Consider the following 18,360-nt stretch of genomic DNA (forward strand, 5'->3'; position numbering starts at 1 on the left):
AAACCGATAAAGTACTCGGTCTTTTAGCAACGACCATACGCTGCATTTGCTCCATAAGCAATGTAAATCTCTCAATGACATGAGTGTGATCTGTGAAGACAACACTTGCTGGCCATGCAGTGGGCTATAATACTTCTGGTTCATAAGTTCGTTAGAAGCACAAACTGTATTACTCAATATTACATTTCTGACTGTTCTGCTGCAGTCTCATTCTCGCCATCCTGGCCGGTCACTAGAGCCAGCTTATACCACCGGTTGCTTTCAGAAGTTTGGGTCACTCGAAGGTAAGGCAGCTCTGGCCGGGAATTGGACACCAGATAACGGCATGACAGCTGTTCCTACTAGGGTTATCACAATATGCCTCATAAAGTAGCTTTTTCCTTTTTCTCCTCTTTCTTTATTGAGGTTGATATCAAGACCCTGGCTCAGCAAAAGAAACCATAGAAGATCATCTGTTTTCAAGTGCAAAACAAATATCTCTTCTGACCAGTGTAGGAAACAGCCTTCAAAGAGCACAACACACACTTGCCCAGTCTCTCTCCCTTGCTGCTCTGATGCATAGTTTTATGTCTGCTTCGTCAGTACTTGCTTATTCAGCATAACAGTGAACCACATAAAACTGATCTGTGACCAGGCTTAGCCGGGGAAGGTGGTGGATTTTGCTGCTTTCTTTTCAAAGCACCTCATTTTTAATGTAAAAAATCAGTTTCTATTTTTAGTTATTTGCATCTGTGTGTCTGTGTTTGTCTGTGTATATGTGACCATTTTTGAATGCTGGTCAGCATCACACAGAGAAACAATCATCTGAGGGATCTTCAGTTCAGACAAAGCAGGATTTTTTTGTACAAAATAATGCCTGTGTTTACTTAACGTTTCATCTTTATTTCAATCTTGGCCATATGAAAGGTGCAAAGCGATATAAATAGTCTGAACCACAGCTATGCTCGCCATAAACACCAGGCTGAACTCCGAGAGTTGAAATAAGGCAAAACTCACTGGCAGTTGTCCAGCCACACATCTCCACCCCGCAGCCAGGCCCCATGATCCTGATTCTTGTAGGCAATAAAGTGCTCAATTATTGCAGGTTCCCTGGGCTTCAAAGGATCAGCATCTTTGTGTGGGCTGTATCTGCAACCAGAAGGAGAGAAGAAAGATTGGCGAGGGAAGGTAGCCTTGCTCGGTGCATGGCCCTGCTAAACATCTGGTTTCTGCTAACTCAGGAACAGCTTTGGGACAACAGTCCATCCACGTAGCGTGTCTAGTCAAGCAGCAATGGCCAGGCCCAACTGCCGAGGGAAGGACGGTCCAGGCGAGGCAGTTGTAAAGACCCGCTCCAAGTTTCCTTTCACCTTTCAACTATTGTATTGATGATATATTGCTGAAAGCATGGAAAGTTTATTATTGCTCCCAAAAGTCTGAGATATTTTATCCTTTAGCATATTCCTGTTATTTAGGTAAATATCCTTTTGTTTTCCCTTTTGAGCATTCTTATCTCCTAACCTTGGCTATACTGTGGCAATGAGTACCACTGCCAATTTTTCCTTGCTGTGGAAAGGAATTAAAACATCTTGGAGAGGGGCTGAGAGTATGTCCTTCACTATTCCCACTATATGTTACCCAGGACACACGTACAAGATTTATTAACTCTGAAGTTCTCAAGTATGATGAAATATTGGCCTGATGTAGGAAAAAAGCAGACACAAGTGGAAATTGCAGCAATGTGTGCCCTCAGCTGCTGCCTGTCAGCCACCTCTTGGGCCACAGGATCTGAGCAAGGATCTGGCTCGCTACGGTGATGCTGAGCTCGGCTGTCATCTACCCAGTCCTGAGGCACAGCTCTCCCTTTTGCTACTGAAGGAGCATCTTCCATCATACTACACAGCTTAGAAAACCTGACAGATGAGTATCCAACTCTGCCAGCAACGGATGGTCCAGAGATTAAAATTCATGCCTCACCAATGGGTAGCGAGGCCAAGCTGTCAAATCGCTAACAGCTATTCAATAGCGCTTTGCTTTGCTTAATAAGCCATCATATCAATCTAAAACTGAGCATCAGGCTGATAGGGTTCCAGTAAATGAATATTGCTTTGGCAGCTTCATCACTGTGAATCTGCTTTCAGAGAGAGATTTAGTATCAGCCCTTGTGAATTCCCCAGACGTTGTTAAATACAGATGTTTTGAGATGGATTCCAGTTTCATTCACATCCGTGTATAACTGGAGGAACACTACAGGGTACAGAATTTGACTCAGACGTTTAATGCTGTAACTGAATGCAGAATAATCTCTCCAACCCTGTAACTGTCCAGCCTACCTCGAAGTTTGCCCCAGCCAGTCCAGCCATAATCATTTATTCAGTCTTTCAGTCTTGACACGTGAAAAGTAGAAAACGGTATAAATAATCTGAGCTGCAGCCTGTGCTGGTAGGCAATCCCCGAGCATAAACCTGACTGCATTATGAATTGCTTGGCTTGCTGGGGTCATTCCTGCCCTTGTATGGCAAGGGACAAATTGCCTTTTGTAATCACTTACTGCGCCCGTGGCAGCAGGCAGTTTCCCAAGGCACGTGTTCAGCTATATGGAAAAGCAGCATCAGGCTCCCAAGAGAACTCGGAGGTACTTGCAGAGTAGGCTGCTCTTAATAAGTTATTTTTTTAGCAGTTACTTTTATCATCGAATTAATCATTTAAATTAATTGAGCATTAAAATAATGTAAATAATATTCACTTTTGAACATCTTTTAGCATCAGCTGCTAGGCAGGGCACTGGGGTGGTGTGGGTCACCAGATAACTAATATCTGAGCTGCTGGCTGGGTTCCCCTGGGGAGGAGGACCGATCCCACCCCTGCAATGCTTGCCCAGTGCGTGACTACAGCAGTCTGGGTAACCCATGCCCCAGAGATGGAAAGGAGAAAAGGAAAAAAAATCTCATTCTCCCCTGCTGAGCAGAGGTTTTCAGCAGGTTTCTCTTCCCTACGTGGTTTCTTCTGTCAAGAAACCCAGTTGTGGGGGAATGCAGGTTGGGTACAACTGGAGGCAACTGCTCTGTCAGGAAAGAAAACTATGGAACTTGAGAATATTTAAGTCCTTTTCTCTCCCTGGGCTTGGTAACTAAGTTAAGAGCCAGACTCAACCTCTAATGAGATAAAAGGGTGCAAGTGTGGTCCTTATGCTCATACAGTTTGCCCACAAGAAGCCCTCTGCTTACATCAGCATCCTCGCTGGGGCCAGCTTTGGGGAAAGAGTGGGGATTCTCAGAAGCCACCAGACTATGGTAGGTCTGCCAACATGATAGGCTCTATAGAGAGGTTTCCAGTATTTCTAAATGACTCCATTATGCCACGCAGAGGCTGTGCCCAGCAGCAGGGATGAAGAGTCACTCTGTGTATTTAATTGTAATTATTATTGCAGTGTCAGATTTGGAACTAGACAGAAATTTGAAATCAAAGTGTGAGCTCCATCACATAAGCACTCCCTGTTCAAGTAGATCCTAAAAGAATGAAGAAAATCAACAGCATTCCCAGGAAATACTTTAATCTCTTATTCCTGGGAAACTCTTGCGGCAAGTTCTGCCCAGCGGGGCTGTTGACCAGACAGCATTTAGTTTTCTTGCCTATCTAAAAAAAAAAAAAGTCAATGGAACACCCTAAGGCAGAGGTAACATCCATGCCAGCTCAGCTCAGAGCTAAAGAGCAAGGACAAAACCAGAAGGGTGTGGGTGCTGGGGATCCCTTAGGAAGGGGAATGGAGAAGATGAAGTTACAAAGTGGTAAATCTAAAAGTGAAGACCCTTCCTCAATAAAAGCCACCCCAAAGGCATTGCAATGATTCTTGTCAGCTTTCTTGGGGGAAATTTCATAGCTTTCAGTCAGTGCTATAGAGAAGTCTTCCAAACCAAACTGTGCAAAACACTTTACCTCCCAGAAATCAGTGTCAGGATAGGTCTTTTGTCCTTGGCAGAGGCTGGAGTGGTTTTAACGCCATTATCGATGATCATTCCAGCCTAAAAGAAAAGAGAAATGCAATATTACAGTATATTTATATACTCTACAGTTCTTTCCATCTCCAGGCTCTACCTCCAATTGTTCTAAGCCACAGTCACTCACACGATCCTAATAACTGCTTGTGTTAGTAGCATGTGAAACAGAGGGCTGCCAGGACTATGCAGACTTGCACATACCCCCGCAAATTGCTGCAAATTTCCAGAAACTGCACCTCTCTTGTAAATGCATGTATCCCCATACACAAAAACACCCTGCTGCAGACTAAAGCACTCAGTAACAGTAACACACAGCCCCACAACACAGCATGCTAAGGGTAAATAAGTAAAGAGAAGGCGATTAGACACAGCGGCCTGTATTTATCCCTCTAGAAGCTGTTCAGTTAATTGCTAACATTGGCAGTTGAGGTCTATAATTAGACAAGCTGCCAATAGATGCTCCTGGAGGCACTATTTTAGGAGTGCAGAAGCAGAGAAGCAGCCTGAGCAGAGGGAAGAGCCTCTCTGAATGCCCAAGAGCCAAGTGAAGCGGGTGCTGGCTGACTCTGAGAGCTCCCACGCCAGCATGCAAGCTGCTTTATCTGCAGACACAAACAAGCTTGCAGTAACTTTTAGTGAAACAGAAAGCACAGGCATTAATAGCTTGCAGACCCAAAGAGCTGGAGCGAGAAGATGGTGGTTTTTTCGAGGGCAGCGTTCCCGTTGCGTGCAGACTCACCCGGTAGTTGGAATGTGCGCGGTTGTTGGAGAATTTCCCCATCGGCATGTGCTCCGAGTAGCCGGGGGAATACATGCCCGCTGAGGGCCCCGTCGGTACGTGGTGCAGAACAAACCAAAAGCCTGTTTCCTGAGAAAGAGAATGGACATCTGAGACTTTGCTTGAACTTCTTTGCTGGTCTACATTAGCCCAAGGACTTATCAGTAAAGCCACAAGATGTAAGCCAGAAGATTTCAGGACAAATCACAGCTAGCAGCATTGACCTGTATAACTATATGCAGCAAAGAGTTTAACACACACATACATTCACATTCACACTCCCGCATCTTCAAGCTGCCTTAAGTTAAGCTTTGACATCTATATTGAAGCTGTAAGTGAGACTTTTGAAATCCATAACACACATACATACACTGATGTCCTCCTATCACTGCATGCGCGGATCTTAAATAGATCATTTTTATTTAGTTGCCTAAAAATGTATCTAGGAGCCTGAATCTAGGTACTTAGATTTGGAAGCTTTGGAAAGACCACATCTCTTTGTCTAAGGCTTGGTTTGCTTGTTTATTTGTCTTAGTAGGAAAATAAAGGCTCCTGATGTGACCAAGAATTCCTGTGGAATTAGCATTAGTGCTGATTGAAATTTCAGAGCACCATTACTGTACTGCAATCAACAGAATCATTGCCAAAGACTTCACTGGGACTCCACAGTCACATTTATTTAATTTATTCAGGCTGCACACTGTGCAAAGGCTGGGAATTTTTGTTAAAGCCATCCAGCTCTAGAAACAGCAAGTGACAAGAAGTGGAGCAAAAGGAAAAGCGTTATTTTTTTATTGGCAGCACTAGCCACATTAATACATGTCTTGATTGAGCAGTTTCAAAAATGCCTGAGTAACAGAAGCAGGTTTTATTCCAGCAAGAGCCTCAGCCTTGCAGGGCTGTAACCGGTCTGAGTTGTTACCAAATAAGAAACTTCTGCACTCACTTCAGATCCCGCAGCTGCACAGTTTATAAGGTTGTTGTGTGGGTTGGCTATCCAGAAGGTGGATACAGCGCTGCAGGTCAGGAAAACAAAGAATAACATGAAAATGACACTTGGAACACACACCAGAGTCACCGATCAACTCCCCCCAGTACAGGCAGGACCGATAACTCCCCAGATAAGGGGTCCTGCCTAGGGGGCAAAGGGAATGTTTTTTTTCTTTCTCTTCTCATACCACATGTGTCCTCTGCGGTTTGACAGAGAGCATGGCCTTATCTTTTAAAACCCCGAGCATTAAATGAGGAATTTTGACTGCAATTCCAAGCCTGCTATGAAGCTGTCAGTTGTCAATCATGTTTTATGATAAGGTAAATATGTTGTTGCACAAGTCACAGAAAAGAACTTTGCCCCCAAATAAGCCCTCGGGTTCATTAGAGACTTGTTTAATCAAGAGACCCAACAAATTGCCTCTTAAGGGCTTTCCAAGTGTACCCCGGTACCTGCCTTTTCCAAGAGCTGCTGTGATTCATTAACTTTATTTGCTCCCACCCTCCTATGCATTTCTTTTGGGACAAAAGGACTCCATTTGTCTAATGCACACAAGAGACTCTTAATTGAAAGATTCCCATCACGGAGGAAAGATCAATCCATCGCTGCCCATCCTGTGGCATACAGCATTCATTAACCAACAGGCACATGAACTTTGGGAGAAAAACATCCAGCACTTACAACCAGCAGACTGGCTCCCCAAATTTGCTGGGTGAGATTCGCCCTCCTGCAGGGGATGAACCTACAGAACCCTTATGTCTATTTTAATCTTGCTATGAGGGGCTTCATGGGGGCTTTAGGCCAACTGATTTTGCTGGCCTAAGATGAAGTTCCGTTTGTGCGACTTTATCATGAAAACATAGCAAAATTTTTCTATTTTAGGCATGGGACTGGCCTAGAAAGGAACAATTTGAGATTATTTAGACTACCTCCTGCTGTGTACGCAAGGGCAAGGACATTATATTTCCACAGTGACCTGTCTTTCAGCCTGATCCCGTTCCTCAGAGCCATGTGGATTGGGCAGGTTACTGTGTCATTTGGCACAATCCTATAGTCTTAATTTCTGGCAGCGGCTGCCTGCCTGCCTCTTCCAAGCTGACGGAGCCACAGCCAGCGCTTGTCTCTCGTCCCTGCGCTGGGTGCCTTGGCCGCTGCCCCAGGTGTTAGTGTACTCATGCACTTGCAGGCTGGACGAGCCCAGTACAAAACAAACTATTTTCCTGATCAGACCTTGAATTCTTTTATAAGGAAGACATGGCAGATCAAAGTACCATAGGACCTTTTCATTAGAGCTCCACCTATCATTCCTAGCGCTTTTTTCATATAACAGTCTTCAAAATGACACAAAATATGTCCCTCTGACTATTAAATGGATTATCAGTGGAAAATGAGCACAATGGTTGATTAACTCGTATTTTATGAATGGAGACATTAAGTGTAATTTATAAACAAACACAGATGTGAAAAAAAGCATTGCATGAATTCATCTCTTTCCCTTGCCAAACTAAAAAGCTAAAAATATGTTTCTTTGGACAAAACCCCAGTTTGTTCTGAGGACAGAATGGGTGATACTGAAACAGTCTCAGCAGATTGAGAGTATTTCCAAATAAAAGAAATCCCCCGAAGATTTTTAGCTGTTAGGCATCAATCAGCTTCTAACTGTCCCATTTTCAGGATGGAAGTCTGGCTCCAGAGACTTTCTCATTGACTTTTTGTGGGTCAGAAATGTAGCTTTTTTTTAGTGTAGATTCCACCCCCCTGCCTGCCCCCCCCCCCCCCCGCTCAGCAACAGCAGAGTAAATTCCTGGAGAAAAATCTGGACTACGGGCAGAAGTGCTCCTGTCTTCCAGCAGCTTCAACACAGCACCGATGCTCTGTGGTCTCAAGACAAATCTTCACTGTGGAAGACCTCCCATTCTGTTGCACAGGGGTCTTGTCCTCAAGATGATCCACCATCAGTTTTAAACTCTTAAAGGCAAGCTTGATGTCCAGCTTTTAATGGAAAACAGTCTGAAAACAATGTGGTTCCACAGATCTGCTCCAGACCACTTACTATGCTCCCTGGACCACAGTTGGGGATCTGCTTGCCTGGCTGCTAAGCACACAGGTTTTACTTTAAGAGTTTAGTACTCTCTCAAGAAGAGTCGGGGCGATGGGGGAAGAAAAAGAAAGCTAATTAGCTGTCTGATATGCATCAAAATGAGTATGTTCGCTGAACAGCCAGTAATTAGCAATGAAATCATATACCTAGGTTGTACAACTTGATTTTGGGGCAGAAAAACAGCTGGAAAATCATGGAAAGAAGGGGTAGAATGGCCTTCAGGAGCTCAGTGAGTCCATACCCTGCCTTATGACAGGGTCAACTACAACTACAGTATTTGTGACTGGCATTTCTCTAACCTGTGCTTAAAAATTACTGCTAATGAAGAACCCATGAATTTCCCTAAGAAAAAATTCTAATGTTTAACTGTGCAGCCAAGCTGGTTGTGTTTCTTCTATACTTCACCTGATTTTTTTCTACAAGGCAACAGAACTGCAAAAGGAACTTGTAAAATCTCTTCTTATTGCGAATGCTTTTATAATCCTCATCTAAACCTCAGTTGGCAGATCTGCAAGGACACTTAGAGGAAAGGATCTTGCAAAGAGGGAGATGAAAGGCATTCGGCATTTTTCAACTTTAATACAGTGTTTGTAGCAAATAGAAATTTTGGGAAGTTCTCATGGAAACATTTTCATGAGCTCATGTACAGACAGACTATTAGAGATCCAATGGGTGTATACAGTCTTTGATCTTTTATCATCAAGTTCCAATTCTGTGCTAAACTGCATTTATTATTTCATTTTGGTTTCACTCCACAGTTTGGGTAGACTGTGCCAAATGAATGCATAACGCCGATGCCTTATCATTAAACAGTATCCGTTCTTCGCAAATAATGACTTCTGAATTAATGGGAGTATTTTCAAAATCAGCTATCATTTGAGATGAGCACGAATGTCAGAACACAGCCCATTCTGAACTCAGCAACTTTTTGCTGAGCCATTGGGATCAAGACTCCATAAGGCACAAGGCATCACTGTGTACTCCGAAAGAGAGATTTTCAATATCTGAGGTAGGAACCATCTCAATTGACTTCATGCTAAAAATGAAAATTACACCCTAGGTGTGTAGGCATCTGAATAGCACAAGTATAAAGATCCCAAGGAGACTGCTCTCCCAACCTTTGGGGCATGCAGCCAAGACCTCTACAGATGACTACATAATCATATACACATAATGCTATCTTCTATGGCTAAGTCCTGCAAAGAAAAGAAAGACGAAAAGGAAGGCTCCCACTCACCTACAGTCCTGCCTGGGTTTAGGGATGTATCCCGGGTAAGCGCCCTCCGTGATCAGCTTGCACATCCTGCTGTCTCGGTCGGAGGGGAGCAGAGTGCTAGGTTTAACAAGCAGTCCAAGGCAGTGATCAAATGTGTTGCGCTCTTCTGGTCCATCCTCCGTAAAGAAGCAATGGCCCAGTGCATCATAACCCACAACATCCTTCACCTGCACGTACAAAACAAAGGTCAGTGTTCAGATTTCATGCTTCAGCCACTGCATAATAAGAAGAAACTTTACAGCAATGGCAGATAGGAACCTCAGTACCCTCTTGAACCCAGGGTGTATAAGCAAAAACAAAAGCAAGATCACTCTCTGCTCTTAAGAGCTTATAGTCTAAGCAATAACTCCAACACTTAAATTTAATTAGAAATTGTCATCACCTAGGAAATGCTCATTCCATTCTTTTGTTGGCCTGTGAAACCAGAGACTGTCTTAGCATGAGGCTGGAAAAAATGCAGGGTGGGAGATGAATGGAGGATGTCAGATGTTAACATCTGGGCTCATTCATCTTCACGTGGAGTTACATGAGCAGCTACATAAAATGCATCTGAAAAATGCAGCTGAGCTGAAAAAATATTTTTTCAGGCTATCAGAGAGGCGGCAAGTTGTTTTCCAGACAGGCTGGCTTGTTTTAGGTTTGACCTGATCTTTTTTTCCAAGTTGTTGACAGAAGCTTTACTTGACCCTGAGACAAATGAGCTGGTGTTAATCAGTGCTGTTCTGGTTTTGGTTTGAATGTTGTTAACATCGGGACACCGTTGTGTTGGACAGAACAATACCCATCACACCACTGAAAGATCTGAGAAAACAATTTCAGGAGCAGATACGTGAATTCCAAGCCTAAGGCTAGGACTGGCTGGGAATCAACAGCGGTCGAACACACCATGTCCAGCAAGTCAGTTGTTAGTGGATATGTCTGGGATATGGAAAATTAATTTCAGGTCCCCATTGGCCAGGTGAAGTGCTGCCTCTCCTGGGCTCTCTCCTTGCTCTCCCCATCAGGCATCACCCATCACCTTGGACTTAGGAAACCTTCCTGGCAAAAGTTAGCCTAACACCAATGTGTTCCTGCAAATGCTTCTGATGAAACAGCAATTACCAAGGGGCAAAAGACAATATTAAACTGGATAGAAGACCTATTCTTTATGGTGTCATTGAGAGACCTGGGTGCTCAAGTGCCTGAATTCCTTTTGTAAACAGGCCTGAGACTCCTCCCTCATCTTCATGCCTCATTCTCAAGGCAAGGAGCACCAATTTCAAATAAAATCCCAGGACTAGTGTTGAAATGATTACAAATATGTTTTCACATAAGAAAGAACACTTTGTTTGCCAAATCTATTACAAGCTTATGTCTGCACACACATCTATTATGTATCATCCATGCTCCAGTGTAAATCTCTGAACATGAGTCATCACAGTAAACTAAACACAGCTAAAATGACCTGCGAAGTGGTGCATTCCGTTAAGCTACCTCACTGAAATTTACTGCTAACTTCCCTGATCTAATTAGATGATAGCGTTTGCAAGGTTTGGGCTTCTTTATTTAGGTGTAAAACATAGGTACTAGCCTGAACTGTCCCCTCTTGGAAGAATGAGCTGTCCCAGCCTTGTAATGGTAAAGGTTTACAGGATAGAAGAACATTTCAGGAGAGTGAGCTATCTTCAGAAGAAATTTTCCAACATGTAGAGGAAGTCTTTTAACCGCAGAGATATCAGAATTGCACAGAAACTGCCACCAAAACCTATTAGCTTTCTCTCACACAACAGTAATACTGGAAAGACACATAAGTAATGGTGCTGCAACACTTAGCTGACGGAAACAGTTTCCCTAGAGAAATGTTAGCCACTTTGTATGGCCATTTATCTTTCCAGCCAGCACAGCACTGCACCAGGACTGGGACATGAAAACCTGTAGTGACCAGACTTTAGCTGGGGTAAAGCCCACCTCTGTGCATGGGGAGTAACATCGCAGGGGAACGCATCTCCCGGTATGGTGAGAGAGGAGTGAAGCAGAGAGAGGGGTGCGCACTGGCAGAGGGACTCAGAGCCAGCAAACGCCCGTTGTTCTCCTAACTCATGCCTGAAAGCCCACAGAACAACACAGAGTTATCAGCCACGAACCTGGTCCCTAATGCATTTGTCACCCTCCATTTGATTAATTACTTTCCCCATATCTCATCTCTTGGTCAGCTCTCACTTAGTTTCCTGTGTGTGTTTTCATGCACAAGTCCAGTACTGAAGTGCTTGGATAGCAAACGAGATGCTTGTTCCAAAATCACTTTTCCAATGGATTTAATTTTTTATTTGATTAAAACCTTCTTAATAGTCCATAATCTTACTTTAACCATGAGTAATTTATGGCCAGATAATGCCCTTCATGGTAAAACAATTGCTGTGTAGTATAGCTGGATTAGTAAAAGCAGATACCACTGAAGCAGTTAGATAGCACAACCTCTTATTCCATGAAGTACAGCTCTGCCTTGGATTCTGCCAGACTGTTTATTGACCTCCACGTAATTTCCCTCCCCAATGGCTGTTTCTATTTTAGCTTGCACACTGGGGTCCAGTGGCGAGAGTGGGAATCAGAGCAAAGTTTCATCCCTGGGATGGCAGTGGCGTAACTAGGTGGTTTTATGGCCAATATATTAAAGAAAACATTGGGTAATTGTTGCATTTTCAAACAATAATTATGGTGAGAAAAGAATTTCTACAGATTTGTTTCCAGAAGGACCCTCTGTGCCTTCCAGTGAATATGAATTTGCAGACAAGTGCAGAATAGCCTATCAATGGAAGTGAGCTAATGTTGAGATAGTGACTTTTAGCACACTGTACAGACCCACAGAAAAACATTTCTGTCATCAGGAATAACTGGACACTCTTTTCTCCTAGTGTTTTCAGTATGAGTATCTCTGAAGTGACATGAGAAAAGTGATAGCAAAGCAAGCAGGGAAGCCTGTATGTAAAATACCAGCCTGCTTTAATGACAGTTAAAAATAACTGATGCCCTTCTCCCATTTGTTAAAGCATTTTCACAGGTACTCAGCCACAGTCATGCAAGAAGCCCCTCTGAAATCAGTGGCTTAATGTTAAGGACATCATTAAGTGCTGTGCTATGCTGAGATTTAATAGCCCAGCTAGACTTTTTGTATGGCTATTTTCAAAGTCTGGTTTGTGCCCATCATCAAGACAAATTTTCCCTCAGCAAAGTATGCTTTGGATCTACCTGATCTCAGAGGGAACGAATGTTACCTGGGGAAAGATGGAGCTCATCGCTGTTTGCATGAATGGTGTTCATGCATGTAGAAACAGGTAGTGTTGCCCAAGCAAGAAGATAACAGGCAGCTAGGAAATGTATAGAATAACTATTGTAATCATCAGAGACCCATGTGGGTGTCTGTGAATATATCTGGGGCAGAAGGAAGAGGAAAGGAAGGAAAATAGAGTTGGAAAGCAGATGAGGAGATTGTGGTGGGATCACCTGATGAATCAAGGCATGGAGCTGCTGACTGCAGATGTCTATCACAGAGCAATGAAACAACATTTAAGTGATGCAACCTTTGGAGCACGTCTTCTGTGACGCAACGGAACAAACTTGGTCAGATTGCTTGATTTCACTGGGGCTTTCTTTTCAGCTGTCAGCAATAATTATACGGTTAAAATAAAACCCAGGTAAGGTATTACAAGTAGAGTTTAGTATTCACGCATTTTGATAAACCATAATCAATAGGGATTAAATTCTTGACTAACGTTTCAGATTATATGTCCTAAATTCTAAGATTTCTCTTGGGTGCCTTGTCATGGAGGCAAAGCACAGTCATTTAGGGAATTGTGGTTGTTGAGTAAGAGCAAGAGAATCAAGCTGCTTTCATCAGCTGCATCAGCCTGTCTAAATTTCATCACGCCATCTTGGCTGGAAAAACCTGAGCACATGGATCCCTATGCCATGGATTCCCCACAGCACAGTTGTCACTTGGAGAAACCACAACAGACAGAACTATTTCCAAATGCTCTATATGAACCCATCCATCTGACCGATAAGAAAAATATCAGGCTCTGGGTATTTGGTTTGGCAAGTATTAATCAATAGGTAATGAAGATCCCACGTTAGATGCAGAAGCAGGGCTTCAGCTGGTCTGCAGCTCATCAACAGCTGTGCAACCTCTGTGCAGCCAGAGAGTGCGTTTATGGTGCCACTGGTAGCAGCCCATGACGGTGTGACAAATGAATCCCACAATGCTACCCTTCCACTCTGCACATTAATTGTATGCTGAGCCCCTATACTGGCGACTTCAAATTGGGAAGATGCCATATGACCCTGAATGCCTTATCCAACTTATGTAGTAGAATGCCTTTTTTCTTCAGAAGTCATGTTCATTTGGTAGGTTTTTAGGATCATGTTATAAACTTAGAAGCATAGAGGTCAAAACCAAAACCTCGGATTCATAAATAGCAGATAAAAGCTGCTCTGCTTCTGGAGCTGTAATTTCAATGCCTTCTCTTCAACTTCTGTGCATTTTAATTATGCCTGTGACTTTCCCTTCCAATGTTGCCACTTTTAGAGGTTGTAGCCTGCAGTCCTTGCCAAAAGGAAGATTGTAAGACGAAGCCCTCCATGTGCTAGAGTCAGTAAATGAGGAAGCACCCATCAGCAAGTAAAGGGCAAAAATCATGTCTTAGCTAGGTGTTGAAAGCCAATCCTATTCCCCAAATAAGTTCAAGGAAAATAGATTCTTACAGGCTCCTACTATGAGATGGTACGGTAACTTTAAAACAGTGGTATGGATATGAACTCCTAATGCACAGTGACCAACTGCCAATGATAATGTCTTCTCTTAAAACTCTGTTATATACGGTAGCAGGGCTCTTGACTGTACAAATGCTCCTCTTCAGGGCTCTGATACACTTTTTTCCTTTTGGAATACACTGCGATCTCACTGAATGGGTGAGAGTCCTTTGCCTACAGAAATCTTGTCATTTTAAGACTTTGTATTTGAGCTGATACTTGGGGGAAAAGTTGTCTAGTCAAACCTGATGTTTATTTCACACCTTTAACAGCTCTGCTTTTGGGATAGATTTCTGCTTATTTCCTGAATATGGGTAAGAAGAAACCGTCAGAGGTGGGATAAGAGCGAGGAAAGCCTTTTGGGGTTATGTGCCAGTCTCCAGGATGCTCAGTAAGGTAGCATTGTTTTCCCTCTGCATCCCTATCCCAAAGAAGAAGGCACCCCTACACCTGGGGAGAATCTGAACATGTTCTTACCATCTCTGGTGTGCTGCAACTTGTCTGGTAAGCATAGGTCATTTTATAGATTTATCCTAAAGGATTTCTTGTTTTGGAGGGCAACTCTGACAAATCAGAGCTCTGTGAGTGCTTAATGTCGTGAATGATATTGCAAACACAAACCTTTATTACAGGGAAGATGAAGCACACTTAAACTTTCTGATTATCCTCTTTAAATAGCAAGCTCTCTGTCTATAGATAGATCCAACTACTCATTAGAGATGGGCGGGTCTGCAGACATAGCTGCACACAGACAAAAGCTCTGCCTGCTCTGGGTCACGCACAGCCTACAGTGCCACACTGGCCTCCTCCTTTTTAATGCAGGTTAAAATATACCTGGAATATATAGCCACATAATCAGGACGGGGGGAGGAGCCAGACACTACCTCTAACAATAAAACACATCACCCTGCAATAATTAAGCTGTATTCATGCTGTGAGCAAATATTGTGACTGGTGCCTTGATCCCTAAGGTAGACACTGGGGCTTCTTACCAGTAAACCATTGGATCCATGGACTGTGACACAGCGGGAGAAGGTATGGTGGATGGAGGCATCCTTCACGTACGTTGGAGGGTTGTAGCCTCCTTTCTCATCCACATCTCCAGCCATATGGAAGTGAATTGGGTAATGTCCCATTGTCTGCTGGCCCATGTATTTCAGTTCCAGACCTTCAATATGTGTAGCCTTAAAATTAAGACCAATCTGGAGAACAACAGAACATCAGTCAACAAATATAAAAGACTGTTGAGGGCAAGAAGGAGGGGGCTACAGGGACAGGAAAGGTTGTACGGTATCTGCTAGAGATATTTACTGTGTGGAAGGGAGGGTACGGCTGCAGAGTAGGGGAAAGAGGGTCAGGGTGGCTAAGGGGACTATAGTTGCTCTTTGATCCCACCACTGCTGCCATGGCTACATTTGACTTAATTTTAGAAGGAAAACCATTTGCATTTAATGTTTTCTACGAGTTTCAGTCAGCTGGGCTCAAATCAAACTCCGTGGGCTGAGCACCACCAGGTGCTCATTCATTTGCTTTTTTTCTGGGGAAAACTGGGATCAGAATGTGGAGACTGTATCATCTTGGATGGGTTGAGCACCAGCCTGGCTGGCTGAGCAACCTGTGCAGGGGCATGAGGTGCACTTTAAAGCCAAGGGATGGGCAGCAGCAGCAGGGTGGATCTGCTACACCATGGGGAGAGGCTGTTTGCTCAGCGGCTGACACGAGGGATTTTTCCCTTTCTGCATCCTGGCTTCCTTGGTATGTGAAGGTGTGGCTGGGTGGAGGAAAGTGCAAGCAGAGGGCTCCAGCCCTACCTTGATGTGTCCCCCAAAGGTGTCGAAATCAAAGAAGGAGCATAACTTGCTGCTGTACTCATAGCACCTCTCCTCCATCTCGCCCATCACCACGACGTTGCGGCTCAGCAGCCCCACTTCTGCCCGCATGTCGACGTCATCAACGACTTCACCGATGTGGAGGTATGTTGCTTTCCCTAAAGGAACAAGATCCAGTTTCAGGGTTACTTTGCCAATGCTGCTGGTTTCCCCTTGTGCTTCCTGTGGTGGGGTTGGCGTGATAATGAAAGGAGTAATTGAGTCAGCAAAAAACGTTGGCCGACTCCTCAAAAGAGGGAAGGCTGGAGCACAGGTGTCACCCAAGGTCTTGCTGAGATATTTGCAACAGAGGAAGTGGGATTTTTGGTCTGAAGTTGCTTCATTTAGCCAGGGAGTTAAACCAACAGTCTGTTAGACAAAACACGTTTCCTACCTTGAAAAGAGACTGCAATCATTCCAGATCTTTTTACTTTGGATTACAATCAATCAGCCATGTATGAACATCCAATGCAAACGTAGCTACTGAAAAGTCTAAATCCCCAAGGTTAGCACAGCACTTCCCATTGTGAGACACTGGGAGCTGCTCAGATCCCACAGCACTACTCACAGGCGAGCATCAGTCTGATCCTGCTAACGCCATGGCTGTTACTCTAAGCAAGGAGAGGACTGGGCAGAAAGCCTTGTGGAAATTGTGGCTTGGGACAATTGCAACCCCCTCATCCAGCCTGCGGGCTGCAAAACTTCCCGCTGCCTGCCCTCCCAATCCTCCCAATTTTAGATCCGCCCACATGTCTCCAACTTGCTCTCAATGCTTTCCTCTGCCCTGGTGTAGTCAGAGTTGCTGGGGTCTTCCATCTACATATGCCACATCTCCCTTTGCCAACCCAGGTTGCTCATAACCTCCTCTGCACACACACCTGGCTCCATGGAGGGGTTAAAAGCACAGAAAGCCTTCCCTGACCTGACCAGAAAGGGGTGAAGTCCAGGCAGTGTGGATGTCTAGAAAGCAAAATCATGCCTTTGCTGTAATTTCATTCAAACATATTCATACTCCCTCCCTCCTTCCGCGGCTTTCTGCAGAGAATGTAGTTGGGAAAAGGTTCATCTTACTGACTACATTCTGTATTATTCCAGTAAAAATAAGAAATAAACTCTTTAAGTAAACACTGAACTTTAAGGAATGCTACACTTGCATGTATTTAATTTCAATGCAATCGTTCAAATCCGTAATTAGAAACAAATGGCAAGCCTGAAGGCTGGCTATCACTGCAAAGCACTTTATGCTTAAGCAGAGGTGCCAAGTCGAGGGGAGGATTTTGAACATTGAAACAGTTTTGGTTTTAACCAAAACATGATGCTTTGACTTTATAACAAAGATAAGTAAACACCATTCACTCCCTCTTCTCCTGCAGCTGGGAGCAGTGCAGTTTGATGGTAATATTGGGATTTGGGAAGGGTAAGTGCTCCCCCTTGCTCCGAGACTGCTGTGTTGTGGGACAGGGTTCACATCACTACATGTGCCCTCTGCCTCCCTAGAAAGTCTTGGGCTTTCCCGCGTTGTTGCCCTGAAGCCAGTGAGCCTCATCAGGTGCGTGGCCAAAACCAGACCCAGCCCGTCCAAAGAGCAGCTTCCCTTCCCTTATTCACATACATTAAAAAAGACGCTGCAGTGCGTGTCCTCCGCACAAGGGTACTCTGTGCTGGACCCTTGAGTGAGTCTGTTAAGGAGCACAGCCTCTCATTATGAAACTGTTTTTAAGCTGTTATTTTTCAGTTTCCCCCAGAGCTGACCCTTTCTTGATTTACTGAAATGCAGGAAGAAGTTCAGATAATCATAAGAACATCCTATTTGAAGCCACATTTCCAGGATTTGTGGCAGTGAAATTAGATAGGCAGTTTTGTTATTCATGTGCTGAGCTCTAGAATAATAAATGTCATGCTTGCATGTATTTAATTTAATTTAACACCAGTCCAGACATGCAAAATAGGGTAAGCACTGAGAGGAATGTTAAATACGGATTAACCAGTTTCTAAATATAACTTCTTGGGTGCATGTTTTTCACTTTGTGCTTTTGCTGACTTGACTTGTTTGGAGATAAAAGGAGAGATGGAAAGCAATTCTCTTCCAACGTAGAAGTGGATTTTGAATAATAGTTCTTTTAACAGAGTTTTGAAAAGCAAACCTCTCCTCAAGGCAGCCAGAAATTCAAGCTCCCCATGGCAATGGGGCCATGCTCCTGAAACGGCTCGTGGGAGACAGACCCTGGCACAGGATTCCTCAAGTGCTGTAAAATGCCTGCTGGGAACCAGCACTCCAGCACCGGGCACTTCCTATGGGGCCAGGAGCACCACGATGTGCATTTATAGACACGTGGCACTTCCAGGGAGCCACTAGGACATGTTTAGTGATGGCCATGAAAAAAACCAACAGAAGAGGCTGTTCCGTGGTGAGTTCAGGGAGTTCACATGGGCACAGGAGCATCTCACTCTGCAGAGCTACAAATTTGAAGTTAGGCTGCTGCTCACAGCCAGCACACGGAGCCTTCCCAGAGAGCAGCCACGACATCTGAGACCCTGAGCACTGACCATGGGCAAACCCAAGCTAGGGGTTTGCAAACTGGCA

The 18,360-nt window shown here is 44.1% G+C and overlaps 1 protein-coding gene across 1 annotated transcript in view; it reads right to left on the reverse strand.

Annotated features, from left to right (window-relative positions):
- CEMIP (cell migration inducing hyaluronidase 1) overlaps positions 1-18,360 on the reverse strand; it is a 55,600-nt gene that overhangs the window by 16,355 nt on the left and 20,885 nt on the right. Inside the window, exons 11-17 of the mRNA XM_050903451.1 lie at positions 15,720-15,895; positions 14,901-15,110; positions 9,085-9,290; positions 5,702-5,771; positions 4,717-4,845; positions 3,916-4,001; positions 997-1,128 (exon numbers count right to left, since the gene is read on the reverse strand). Coding sequence (XP_050759408.1) covers positions 997-1,128; positions 3,916-4,001; positions 4,717-4,845; positions 5,702-5,771; positions 9,085-9,290; positions 14,901-15,110; positions 15,720-15,895 — 1,009 coding nt within the window. The remainder of the gene's footprint in view (positions 1-996; positions 1,129-3,915; positions 4,002-4,716; positions 4,846-5,701; positions 5,772-9,084; positions 9,291-14,900; positions 15,111-15,719; positions 15,896-18,360) is intronic.

Source organism: Gymnogyps californianus, chromosome 11 (genome assembly GCF_018139145.2).
Source record: "Gymnogyps californianus isolate 813 chromosome 11, ASM1813914v2, whole genome shotgun sequence".
NCBI lineage: Eukaryota > Metazoa > Chordata > Aves > Accipitriformes > Cathartidae > Gymnogyps > Gymnogyps californianus.